Raw genomic sequence first — 14,009 nt, forward strand, 5'->3', positions numbered from 1 at the left:
CTTCCACTGGGAGACATGGAAGTTCCACCAGGCCCTTTCCCCCCAGCCAGTGATACCTCCAAACCCATGAGCCTCTCCTTAAGGGGACATCTCAAGGTGGACTCAGCCTTCCGTCCTTCCGAGGTGGGTAAAACGAGGACCCAGATTGTTGGGGGCAAGAGGCTGACTCTGTAAACTGCTTAGAGAGGGCTGTAAAAGCAGTGTGAAGCAGTATATAATTCTAAGAGCTCTTCCTTCCTTCCTTCCTTCCTTCCTTCCTTCCTTCCTTCCTTCCTTCCTGTTAGAATGCAGTATTGCAGGCTAACTCTGTCCACTGCCAGCAGTTCAATCCTGACCGGCTCAAGGTTGACTCAGCCGTCTGTCCTTCCAAGGGGGATAAAATGAGGACCCATATTGTTGGGGGCAAGAGGCTGACTCTGTAAACCGCTTAGAGAGGGCTGGAAAGCACCATGAAGCGGTATATAAGTCTAAGGGCTATTCCTATTAATCTCGTGGCCTCCAGGCGGCCTCTTACCTGCAGGTGAGGCCAAGATGGTTCCAGGTTTGGCTCGTCTTCTTCGGGATCGAACTCGGGGTTTTCACTGGGTGGAAGAATTCGGAAAATGTTGACTGAGATCTGGAGGGAGAAGGGAGAGATCAGCCCACACCCAAAACCTGGAAATGAGACACCCCTTCAAGGTCAAATGAGCCAACCAAAACAGACTCCTTGCAAGATTCAGACCCACAGCTGAGCCCCATGGAAAAAAATATAACTGGAGAGAAGCAACCTAGAACTAAGGGGAAATTTCCCTACAGTGACAACAATTAACCAATGGAACAGTTTGCCACTAGACGTTGTGGGCTCTCCATCACTGGAAGCTTTCAAGAAGAGACTGGACAGTCACCTGTTTAAAATGGTGTAAAGTCTCATGCTTGAGCAGGGGATTGGACTAGAAGACCTCCAAGGTCCCTTCCAGCTCTATTCTGATTGAAATGGTGTAGAGTCTCCTGCTTGAGCAGGGGGCTGGACTAGAAGACCTCCAAGGTCCCTTCCAGCTCTACTCTGATTGAAATGGCGTAAGGCAGTGATGGTGAACCTATGGCATGCGTGCCACAGGTGGCACACGGAGTCATTTATCAGGACACACGAAGCACTGCCCTGTCAGCTCGGCAGCTTTATAGGAGCCTGGGGAGGGTGAAAAGAGCCTCCCCCATCCCCCTGGAGGACCTCCGGAGGCTTCATGAGCTTCCCTGAAGCTTCCGGAGTGCAAAAATCCGGCCCCCGGGCAAACCGGAAGTTGGGGGACAGACTTCCTGTTTGCTCGGAGGGTCGTTTTGACTGCTCCGAAGGCTTCAAGGAAGCCTCCTGAAGGTCCCTGAAGCCTCCGGAGGGCCGTTTCCGTCCTCCCCAGGCTCCTATAAAGCCTCTGGAGCCTCTGGGGAGGGTGAAAAAATGATGTAAAAAATGGAGGCGGGAGCACCTGTAGTGCGTGCATGCGCACTGGGTGTGTGTGTGTTAGTGCATTGCATTATGGGTGCGGCACGCCCGCACACGACCCCCCCGCGCTCCCCCCACTTATGCCACGTGAGCCAAAAAAGGTTCACCATCGCTGGCGTAGGGTCTCATGCTCGAGCAGGGAGTTGGACTAGAAGACCTCCAAGCTCCCTCCCAAACCTGTTATATTCTGTTTTTTTTCTTTTAATATACATTATATTTTGGGCGGGAGGTGTCTTAAGGTCAGTATAAACTCCTAGCCTGGCAGATTTTTTAGCAAGGATTTTCCCAAGTGGATTGACGTTGCCTCCTTCCTAGGGCTGAGGGAGAGTGACAGGCCCACGGTCAGTCGGCTGGCTTCGTACCTAAGGCGGAACTAGAACTCACTAATGCCTGGTTTTCTAGCCTGGTGCCTAAACTACAAGCCCAGGCTGGCTCCCTTAGCCATCCATAAGTGCCATTTTACTTTAATTTTAAAAATGATTAAGCCAGTATTACTTATAAAGCATGTGTTATATACATGTGTTTGTTTTACTAATTTAAACAATGAATAATGAACAAACACTGACTGTTTCTTACATATTTGCATGTTTATGAATGCGGCCCACTAATTACCGTATTTTTCGGAGTATAAGACACTTCGAAGTATAAGACACACCTAACTTTTAGGGAGGAAAGCAGGGGGGAAAAATCTGCTTGCCTCCTCTCCCAGCAATTTGCCTTCTTGCAGCAAACAACCCATTTTAGTTTCAGTTTCAATTTTAGCACAGCCTGATTAGCACAAGGGGGAACAAATCTGCCTCCCAGCAATTTGCCTCCTTGCAGCAAACAGAAGCAGGGATCGGAATAGGTAGAAAATGGAGCGTGCAGAGGCCGAAAACGGGGCACACAGAACCCAAAAATGAAACATGAAGACAGAAAATGGGGCAAGCGGAGGCTGCAATAGGCAATGGCAATCCCTGCAGCCTAAAACAGCTGATGGTCGGGAGGCCAATCCAACCGACAATCAGCTGCTTGTGCGAATCAGGCTGTGCGAAGCTGAAACAGGCTGTTTTCTGTTTGCTGCAAGGAGGCAAATTGCTGGGAGGCAGATCCCCCCCCTTGTGCAAAATTGAAACTGAAACAGGCTGTTTGCTGCAAGGAGGCAAATTGCTGGGAGGCAGATTCCCCCCCCCCTGTGCTAAAACTGAAACTGAAACAGGCTGTTTGCTGCAAGGAGGCAAATTACTGGGAGGCAGATTTTTTTCCCCTTGTGCTAAAATTGAAACTGAAACAGGCTGTTTTCTGTTTGCTGCAAGGAGGCAAATTGCTGAGAGGCAGATTTTTCCCCCCTTACGCTATTCAGGCTGTGCTAAAACTGAAACTGAAACAGGCTGTTTGCTGCAAGGAGGCAAATTACTGGGAGGCAGATTTTTTTCCCCTTGTGCTAAAATTGAAACTGAAACAGGCTGTTTTCTGTTTGCTGCAAGGAGGCAAATTGCTGAGAGGCAGATTTTCCCCCCCTTACGCTATTCAGGCTGTGCTAAAACTGAAACTGAAACAGGCTGTTTGCTGCAAGGAGGCAAATTACTGGGAGGCAGATTTTTTTCCCCTTGTGCTAAAATTGAAACTGAAACAGGCTGTTTTCTGTTTGCTGCAAGGAGGCAAATTGCTGAGAGGCAGATTTTTCCCCCCTTACGCTATTCAGGCTGTGCTAAAACTGAAACTGAAACAGGCTGTTTGCTGCAAGGAGGCAAATTACTGGGAGGCAGATTTTTTTCCCCTTGTGCTAAAATTGAAACTGAAACAGGCTGTTTTCTGTTTGCTGCAAGGAGGCAAATTGCTGAGAGGCAGATTTTTCCCCCCTTACGCTATTCAGGCTGTGCTAAAACTGAAACTGAAACAGGCTGTTTGCTGCAAGGAGGCAAATTACTGGGAGGCAGATTTTTTTCCCCTTGTGCTAAAATTGAAACTGAAACAGGCTGTTTTCTGTTTGCTGCAAGGAGGCAAATTGCTGAGAGGCAGATTTTTCCCCCCTTACGCTATTCAGGCTGTGCTAAAACTGAAACTGAAACAGGCTGTTCGCTGCAAGGAGGCAAATTGCTGGGAGGCAGATTTTTCCCCCCCTTGTGCTAACATTGAAACTGAAACAGGGTGTTTGCTGTTTGCTGCAAGGAGGCAAATTGTTGGAGGCAGGGGCCAAAGGGTGGGGGCTGGCAGCTGGGTGGGGCTACATTTGGTATATAAGATGCACCCAAATTTTCACTCTCTTAGGGGGGGGGAAGTGTGTCTTATACTCTGAAAAATACGGTAACACATTTTATGTAATGCAGCCCACACATTGGAATTTTAAACTCCTGTTTTTAAACTACTGGAAGACTGGCAGCTTAGTTCTCCAAATGATTTAAGTGCAGTGCTGGAGCGACTTCTCAGATTCCCCGAAAACACAATATAAAAGGTATCTGATCTTTTCTTCCTTATGACAGCATCTGAGTCATCTTCAGTTCAGCCTCCCCTTCCATTGGATAAGTCTAACGATGAGTAATGCTTTGGATAAGTAATTCCCTTTTTCCCCTTTTCTCTTTATCGTGGTTTCTTCCTGTTTCCTTTCAGAAGCAACGGATCAATATATAACTCTCACGAAGGCTAGTTAATTGCCTCAAACCGCAACCATTGATTTAGTCACCAAAGCTACAACGGCGGTGGCAAAAGTGACTTCGGGCTGTTTTTCACACTTACGACCGTTTGCAGCATCCCTGCGGTCGTACGATCAAAATTCGGATGCTTGCCAACTGATAGGTACTTACGACAGTCACAGTGCCCCGGGAGTGTTATATGATCCCCTTTTGTGACCTTCTGACTGCCCAAGTCAGTGGGGAAGCCAGACTCACTTAACGACCGCATTGCTCATGTAACAACTGCGCTGATTTCCTTAACAACGGCGGCAAGAAAGCTCATAAAATGGAGCAAAAGTTAGTTACCAACTGTCTCGCTTAGCAACAGAAAGTTGGGCCACTACAGCAGTCATAAGTCAAGTCACTACAACCTGTAGTACGAGTTCAACTTCCTACCCCCTGTGTTTTTTGGCCAGCCTTTTACCATCTTCTCCCCACCCACCCCCGTCCCCATTTTTTATTGTACAAAATACAAAAAATAAATAAATAGGAAATTAAGGGAAGTTAAGGGAATGGGAAAGGGGGGGGGGTGGAATACAAGGGGGAAGAGAAAAAGAAAAGGGCTTCCATTGGCTTCCGACTCTTCCTAACACAGTAAAAGAAAAACCCACTGCAGCCTCCACTTTTTGCTTTTACATATTAATATAAGACTAGCCATTTAGGTAGGGACAGATTTTATTTTCCTGGGCTCCAAGATCACCGCAAATGGGGACGGCAGCCAAGGAATTAAAAGAGGCTTATTCCTGGGGAGGAAAGCGATGGCAAATCTAGACAGCATCCTAAAAAGCAGAGACATCACCCCGCCAATCAAAAGTGCCTCTAGTCACGGCGATGGTTTCCCCAGTTGCAACTGATGGCTGTGAAGGTTGGACCACAAGGAAGGCTGAGCGCCAAAGAATGGCGGCCTTTGAACTCTGGTGCTGGAGAAGACTCCTGCATTGAGTCCCTTGGACTGCAAGGCCATCCAACCGGTCAGTCCTAGAGGAGATCCACCCAGACTGCTCTTTGGAAGGCCAGATCCTGAAGAGGAAACTCAAAGACTTTGGCCACCTGATGAGAAGGAAGGACTCCCTGGAGAAGAGCCTCATGCTGGGAACGATGGAGGGCAAAAGAAGAAGAAGGGGACGGCAGAGAAGGAGGGGGCTAGATCGAGTCACCGAAACAGTCGGCCTGAGCTTCAATGGAGTCCAGAGGATGGTAGAGGACAGGAAGCCCTGGAGGAATGTGGTCCATGGGATCGCGATGGGTTGGACACAACTTCGCAACTAACAACAACAAATAGATGTACAGAGAGAGAGAGAGACAGACAGACAGACAGACAGATAATAGATAAATGATAAAGATAGAAAGATGGACATATAAATTATAGATAGATAGTATAGATAGATAGACAGACAGACAGACAGATGGGTGGATAGAGATAAAGAAAGAAAGATAGATGTATAGATAGATAGACAGACAGACGGATAGAGATAAAGAAAGAAAGATAGATAGATAGATAAATAGACAGACAGACAGACAGACGTATAGATTAAGGATAGACAGATAGAAAGATAAATAGATAGAAAGATAAATAAAGAGGATGGATAGATAGAGATAGATAGCTAGATAGAAAGAAAGATAGAATAAGATAGATAAATAGAAAGATAGATGGATAGCTATAGAAAGATAAATAAAAAGATAGATGGATAGATATAGAAAGATGAATAGATGGATAGATGGATAGATAGATAGCAGGATAGATGGGTAGATGGATGGATGGATGGATGGATGGATGGATGGATGGACAGACAGACAGACAGACATGACTTCACAACTAACAACAACAATATGACTAGCCATTTTTTGTATGAGGACCAGTCTTTCTGATCCACAAAACCCAGGTGAAAATCGCATTGTTTTTTTCCCCTCACAGGCCCAGGGCCTGCGAAGCCTTTTACCATCTTGATGATCTCGGGATAGAGTGGCTCAATGAGGATGCCACGGTTGGTGGCCACGCACTCCACCAGTTCGTTCAGGGCTGCCCGCTTGATCTCCTTGCCCTTCAGGTCAGCCACGCAGTCCAGGAAGTCAAAGACGATGGAGCACTGCTGCAGCTTCTTGCACAGGAGGTCGTGCAGCTCTGAAACAGGAGCATCTGCAGGGGGAAAGCAGAGGATTTACATGCGATCTCTCAGGAGGAAGCAGAGGCACTGTGGGAATTCACAGAGCAAGAGCACTTTGACATATGCCGCTTCACAGTCCTTTTACAGCCCTCTCTAAGCAGTTTACAGAGTCAGCATATTTCCCCCCAACAATCTAGGTCCTCATTTTACCCACCTCGGAAGGACGGAAGTCTGAGTCAACCTTTAAGAGGAAGGAAGGAAGGAAGGAAGGAAGGAAGGAAGGAAGGAAGGAAGGAAGGAAGGACAATAGCAGTAGTCTTATATGCCACTTCACAAAGCCTTTACAGCCCTCTCTAAGTCAGCCTCTTGCCCCCAACAATCTGGGTCCTCATTTTACCCACCTCGGAAGGATGGAAGGCTGAGTCAACCTTTAGGAGGGAGGGAGGGAGGGAGGAAGGAATAGCACTTAGACTTATATCCCGCTTCACAGTGCTTTCTCGCCCTCTCTAAGCGGTTTACAGAGTCACCCTCTTGCCCCCAACAATCTGGGTCCTCATTTTACAGACCTCAGAATGAAGGAAGAGTCAACCATGAGCCGGTCAGGATCGAACTGCTGGCAGTGGGCAGAGTCAGCCTGCAATACTCCATTCTAACTACCGCGCCACCATGGCTCGTACAATAGGGTCACGAGAAAGCAGAGGCCCTGTGAGAATTTACGTGGCACCCCACATGACAGAGGCCTCATACGTTGAAGCACATACATGTCTGTCTCTTTCCCTTCATTGCAATCCAGCGTGTTACTGCATGACTGCAGTAACACGCATGACACCTCCTTTCATTCCTTTCCATTATTTTTTAAAGAAAAGTTAAAAAAAATTTTTTTTTGGTTTCTCATACATTCACAAATATACATTTCTCATAAATATCATTAGCCTTTAACATTTATGCTTCCATTCTTTCCCTAAAGATATAATACTATATTCAAGCTTTCTTTCTTTCTCCTACTCTCCCTTCTTCTCTCCCTTCTTCTTTCCTCCTCTCCTTTCTTTTTTCTTCTTCTGCTTCCTCTCCCCTCCTCCCCTCCTCCTCTCTTCCTCTCCCTCCTCCCCTCTCTCCTTACTACCCCTCCTCCCTTCCTCTCTTTTACCCTTTCTTCTTTCTCTCTCCTTTCCTCTTTCCTCCTCTCCTCCTCTCTCCCTTCCCTCCTTCCATTCTTCTGTTTTCATATTTTCTTTACTCTGATGTATTTTCATGATGGTGTTTGAACAAACATACCACTTAAGTTTCCTCTTCTTCCTTTACATTAGAGTGATTCCACATATAAGATCTTTTAAATATATATTTGGGTATTAATACCATTCTATTTTCTACCTCTTTCTCCTTTCCATTGTTTCTGAAGACCAGAGCTGTTGAACATTGCATGGGAAAAGCCACATCTCTAGCTCAACAGACCTGGGAAAAGCCCCATCCCTATCTCTGGGGGGCTAACTGCGATCAAACAGCATCACCCAACAGCAATTAGCAGGATATTTTAATTACTGGGCTTTTATGCCACACTTCGAAGGCGGCTCGTAAAACTTTATTGCTAGTACTGTGCACAGAAATATCTCAATTCAAAGTTGGGTGACTTACAACTTGTGCATTTATTTATTTTTATTTTTTTTCACAAGCTTATCAGTGGGTGAACTGTGTGGCCCCTGGGCGTCCTACATTCTAATACAAATAAAACGGATATTTATTAATAGATATAAATAATCAATATTATTATAAGTGTTAGCACTGCTGTTGTTATATTATAGGACAAGGTAAGAGCAATAGGAAGGCAATGTAGAATGGAGAATTACGAAAGCTAAACAGGAAAGCAGATATAGAAGGCTGTAAAATCACTTTATATTGTTATGTATGTTTTGTATTTTGTTTTTTTTCTTGTGGTGTTTTTCTTTCTGTTTTTAAAGATTAAAGCATTCAATAAAAATTACTTTTATAAAAACTAATAGTTATTAGTTTTAATCATAGTTGATAGTCATGGTTATTACTTTAACCAGCCTATATACTTCTAATTGTAATACATATTTATATTAAGTTGCAGCCTGTCATTATTCAATTATTCCATGTTTTCTCTTATTATTGCTCTGTATCAGTGTATACATTTTATGATATAAAATGTATACACTGATATTCCCCTTTTCTCTTAAGTGTAGCTCTTATTCTAACTTTTCATCATGTCATCTTTATTAATAAACATTTTCTTTCTAGCTTGCCTAAGTTCTAGTGATGTCACCTACCTAGAAAAAAGGAGAGGGGAAAAGCAAAGCAAAGCAGAATAAAAAAGAGAAATGATTTATCCATCGTCTCTTGCCTGCTTCAATACTTTAATAGCTATGCTTTAAAAGAAAGAGAAGGAAAAGGAAAAGCAAATCAGAACAGCAAAACAGAGAAATCATCTATCCATTGTCTCTTGCCTGCTTCAATACTTTTAATTGCTATGTTTCTTCTTCTTCTTCTTTTTTTACTTATCTCCCATGTTCCTCTCTAGGAACTTTATCTCTTTCTGAATCTACTTCTTGCCTGTTAAATCTAAGTATCCCCCCCCCCCCTCTTCTCCACTGCCTAGTTTCTAGAATTTCTACCCAGGCCCCTATCTCCCTTTCAAAGGAATTTATGCTAGGAGTTCTACCTGAAACTTATAAATAAAGAGAATGTATATTTAACCATTCATGTATTAACCGCAGCTAGAATTGTATTTGCACAACATTGGAAAAGTGCAGCGATCCCTATTGGTGAGAAGATGAGAAGGAAAATATTAGCATGTGCAGAAATGAACGGATTAACATTAGCAATTAAGGAGAAAGAGCAAACTGCATATTATATGATTTGGGAAGTATTTTACCAGTGGTTGGAGAAAAAAGAAAGGAGTTTGGAAATGAAGAAAACTAAAAAAAAAAGTAGATAATACGCTTAGATAAATGTATGACACAGTATGCGTATGATAAGAATAATGATGTTTAATGTTGATATGATACTATTACTAGAAGATATTAAGAAGAAAAATGGAGTGTTTTATAAAGTTTTTATAATGCTTGATATATTATAATACGAAACTTAAGGAAAGAATGTTAATATGAATGTGAAAGTTGTGGCAAAAGAGGAACAATTTTGCACAGAGTTTGTACCCAGACAACACATGGCATAAGGAAAGATAGAATGTTTATTTTTATAATTGAAAAATAAAATAATTTTAAAAAGGTATCTTCCTGTATCTCCAATTGATTTTTCAAACCCATGCATTTTTAAAGAGTTATTTTCCAAGGCACCCGAAGGCCAGAGAAGGAAGAATGGATGGAAACTGACCAAGGAGAGATTCAACCTGGAAATACGGATAATTTTTCAGACAGGGAGAACAATCAACCCATGGAACAGAAGTTGCCTCTAGAAGTTGTGGGAGCTTCATCCTGGAAGCTTTCAAGAAGAGACTGGACTGCCCTCTGTCAGAAATGGCGTAGGGTCTCCTGCTTTGGGGGGGGAGGGGGTTGGACTAGATGACCTCCAAGGTCGCTTCCAATTCTGTTTTCTATACTATTTCTATACTATTCTTTTCTATAGGCTCCAAAAACCAACAGAAAACCATTTCCAAAATAACTGTGTTCCCCAAGTCGCCAGAAAGTGACACTCAACTCGAGAGTTTGCACTTCCAAAAATCCCTGCAGTGCAAAAAATAATAATAATTCTGATAATTTCTGGGCGCGTCTGGTACAAATAATAATTAAGAAGGGTGCCGCTCCCTGAGGCACATGAAAAAAAAAATTCGCTTGTCTCGATAGACCTGCGTACCTTTCGGATAGAACTGACTAAGCAGCCATAAATATATTATAAGCTTATATTGCAGAGGCAAGCTTGCATTTAAATTTTGCAGGGCAATTAAGTTTCGGAAGACGCCGAAATGCGATCCGTTTGCAATGGGAGAGTCGCTTGACCTTTCCTGCGTTCCCACGGCTCAGCTCCACCACTGATCCTCCGTGGCCTCTGCAAGCAAAACTTTGCTCTATTTTCAGGGACTTTGTCCCTTTCTTAAAATAGGAACAGAAGAATGCTTCAAAATGTTGACAGATTGCCCGGTAAATACAGACACAACCCCCCTCTCCCTTGCCCCAAATGGACGTACCAGGAAAACTAACCCTAAGCTAAGTCTGCTGCTGTCCCCTTGTCACCCCAAATAGTTCAGCTCACAAATGGGGAGGGGGATATTTTAAGATCAGCAGGGGTTAACGTCCTAGTTTTGGAAGAGTTCCTTGAGGCTGAAAAGCAGGATTAGGGGGAGACATGATAGCAGTGTCCCGATATCTCAGGGGCTGCCCCAAAGAAGAGGGAGTCCAGCTATTCTCCAAGGCACCTGAAGGCAGGACAAGAAGCAATGGGTGGGAACTAATCAAGGAGAGAAGCAAACTTAGAACTAAGGAGGAATTTCCTGACAGTGAGAACAATTAATCAGTGGAACAACTTGCCTCCAGAAGTTGTAAATGCTCCAACAATGGAAGTTTTAAAGAAGAAGTGGTGTAGGTTTTCCTGCCTAGGCAAGGGGCTGGACTAGAAGACCTCCAAGGTCCCTTCCAACTCTGTTATTCTATAAGGGTCTTTTGCTTGAGCAGGGATTGGACTAGAAGACCTCCAAGGTCCCTTCCAACTCTGTTATTCTGTAAGGGCCTCCTGCTTGAGCAGGGGGCTGGACTAGAAGACCTCCAAGATCCCTTCCTTGGAGGTCTTGACAGGATCTTAGATCTTGACAGACTTGAACATTGGGCACTATCTAATAAAATGAAATTCAATGGTGAAAAGAGTAAGGTTCTACATTGAGGCAAGAAAAACCAAATGCCCAGGTACAGTATAGATGGTACCTTGCTCAATCGGAGTAACTGTGAGAGGGATCTTGGAGTCCTAGTGGACAACCATTTAAATAGGAGCCAGCCGTGTGCAGCAGCTGCCAAAAAAGCCAACAGAATTCTAGGCTGCTTCAACAGAGGGATAGAATCAAGATCACATGAAGTGTTAATACCACTTTATCAGGCTTTGGAAAGGCCACACCTAGTGTACTGCATCCAGTTTTGGTCGCCACGATGTAAAAAGGATGTGGAGACTCTGGAAAGAGTGCAGAGAAGAGCAACAAAGATGATTAGGGGTCTGGAGGCTAAAACATATGAAGAACGGTTGCAGGAACTGGGTATGTCTCGTTTAATGAAAAGAAGGACTAGGGGAGACATGATAGCAGTCTTCCAATATCTCAGGGGCTGCTCCAAAGAAGAGTAGGTCAATTTATTCTCCAAAGCACCTGAAGGCAGGACAAGAAGCAATGGGTGGAAACTAATCAAGGAGAGAAGCAACCTAGAACTAAGGAGAAATTTCCTGACGGTTAAAACAATTAATCAGTGGAACAACTTGCCTCCAGAAGTTGTGAATGCTTCAACATAGGAAACTTTTTAAGAAGAGATTGGATAACCATTTGTCTGAAGTGGTGTTTCCTGCCTAGGCAGGAGGTTGGACTAGAACAGTGTTTCTCAACCTTGGCGACTTTAAGTCCTATGGACTTCAACTCCCAGAATCCCCCAGCCAGCATAGCTGGCTGGGGAATTCTGGAAGTTGAAGTCCACAGGACTTAAAGTCGCCAAGGTTGAGAAACACTGGACTAGAAGACCTCCAAGGTCCCTTCCAACTCTGTTATGCTATTCTATTCTAATAGAGTATCAATAGGCTATTAGGCCCAACCTGTCTGCTTGGTGTAGGAATTGAAATCAAAGCATCCCAGAGATATGAGCGCCTAACTTGTGCTTTGGGATATCCAGCAAATATCTTTTTCGTTATGTGCTATTGAGTTGTTTTCAGCTCTTAGGAAGAACCTGGATCATAGTTACTCCACCTGGCAATTTTAAAATGTGTGGACTTCAAAACCCAGAATTCCTCAGCTAGCCTAAGTCTGGACATGCCATGCATACCTCTACGTTCAAATTAGCAGATCATTATTTTTTAAAAAAATTATTACACAAGGTCCTGTGAAAAAAGAAGTATTTTAATATACTCCTGTGGACCTTACTTCATACTTAAGTGGTGAGTGGAGGGGGCATGCGTAAGTGCACTAACGTGCCTATTGTCCCTGTCACTGTATTTTTATTCTTGTTCTCGTTTTTGTTTTGACAAATTCCAATAAATAAATAAATAAATTTAAAAAGAAGATAAAGTAGTCTAATTCCCAGATTTTTTTAAAAAGAAACCAACTACAGTTTTTGTGAAAAAGAAATATTTTTAGTATTTTTTAAAAAGATTAACTAATCTAATTTCCAGTGTAATTCCGGTGGATTCACACAAACGGATCACAAAGTTTGTCTCAACCATCAGTTTATATCAGTGGTTTGAAATCAGGTCAACTTTAAATTGGGTGGACTACAACTCCCGGAGTTCCCCAGCCAGCCTGTTTAAGAGGGATGGACCACAACCCCCAGAATTCCCCAGCCAGCAAGCTTTAAGAGGAATGGACTTCAACTCCCAGAATCCCCCAACCAGCAAGCTTTAAGAGGGGTGGCCTTAAAACTCCCAGAATCCCCAGCCAGTATGCTTTAAGAGGGATGGATTACAACCTCCAGAATCCCCCAGACAGAATGCTTTAAGAGGAATGGACTTCAACTCCCAGAATTCCACAGCCAGCAAGCTTTAAGAGGAGTGGCCTTAAAACTCTCAGAATCCCCCAAGCAGCAAGCTTTAAGATGGATGGCCTTAAAACTCCCAGAATTCCACAGCCAGCATGCCCCAGCCAGGAATCCTGGGAGTTGAAGTCCACACATCTTAAAAGTTCCCAAGCTTGGGAAACACTGACCTACTTCAGCGATCCCCCACTTGCTGGCCTGGCTGTGGGGTGGCGGGGTGGGTGGGTGGGAGAGGGGAACCGAGCCACGCAAGTGCTGGACCGGTGTGCACACATGGCTCATCTCGTGTGAGTGGTGGGCAGGCGTGCATGCTCAGGCCCACGCAGCCAACAAGTAAGAACTGTGGGAGCGCAGGAGTGTCCTCCTGAAAACGACCCACACTGCTTCTCAGCGCTAAACAATTTTCCGGCAGCCTCCATACCTCTCCTCCCAGCTCCCACACTATCCCGTTTTCCAAGCCTTTTCCATTTTTCATGACTCCACATTGGCACGACTCCCGGTTAAAGCGCTCGGCTTTCAAACGAGGCGCACGGGGTTTAGGGGGAAAGCAGTGAAAGGATGAAAATCCCATGACCGCTTCCATTGATGGGGCCTAAAATGCCCTTCCTTCCTTCCTTCCTTCCTTCCTTCCTTCCTTCCTTCCTTTTTCTTTCTTTCTCTCTCTCTCTCTCTCTCTTTCTTTCTTTCTTTCTTTCTTTTTAAAACAGTCATCACTCACACTGCTGATTCACACTGGCTTGTGACCAAAAGCAGCTTCTCTCTCCCCCACCCCACCCCCAAATCAATTTATTACCGGGCAAAAGGATAAATGTCCTTTTCAACAGCATCTTGTTGGCTTCAGTTGGCTAAGTGAAGCTAATTTGGCATTAGCATCTCCTAAATTCCCTTCGATTTTTCAGCCTGATTCTCTAAAAACAGTTTGTTCTCGTTGATTTATTCAGGAAAATGTCTACGGCCACCACACTCGCTCATGGTTTTTTTAATAAAAAAAATCTTGCCCCAATCTTTTGGGCACGGGGACCAGTTCCACGGAGCAGGGGAAATATGTAGTTTTATGCACATCCCATGTATATGCGGTTGGAGTTTG

The 14,009-nt window shown here is 44.1% G+C and overlaps 1 protein-coding gene across 1 annotated transcript in view; it reads right to left on the minus strand.

Annotated features, from left to right (window-relative positions):
- The window catches only part of PPP2R5B (protein phosphatase 2 regulatory subunit B'beta), a 44,183-nt gene that overhangs the window by 15,425 nt on the left and 14,749 nt on the right, over window positions 1–14,009 (minus strand). The window contains exons 2-3 of the mRNA XM_087705398.1: window positions 6,069–6,265; window positions 515–616 (exon numbers count right to left, since the gene is read on the minus strand). Coding sequence (XP_087561524.1) covers window positions 515–616; window positions 6,069–6,265 — 299 coding nt within the window. The remainder of the gene's footprint in view (window positions 1–514; window positions 617–6,068; window positions 6,266–14,009) is intronic.

Source organism: Thamnophis sirtalis, unplaced genomic scaffold (assembly GCF_051295495.1).
Source record: "Thamnophis sirtalis isolate CommonGarterSnake01/CBP01778 unplaced genomic scaffold, rThaSir2_p1.2 scaffold_2, whole genome shotgun sequence".
NCBI classification, from domain to species: domain Eukaryota; kingdom Metazoa; phylum Chordata; class Lepidosauria; order Squamata; family Natricidae; genus Thamnophis; species Thamnophis sirtalis.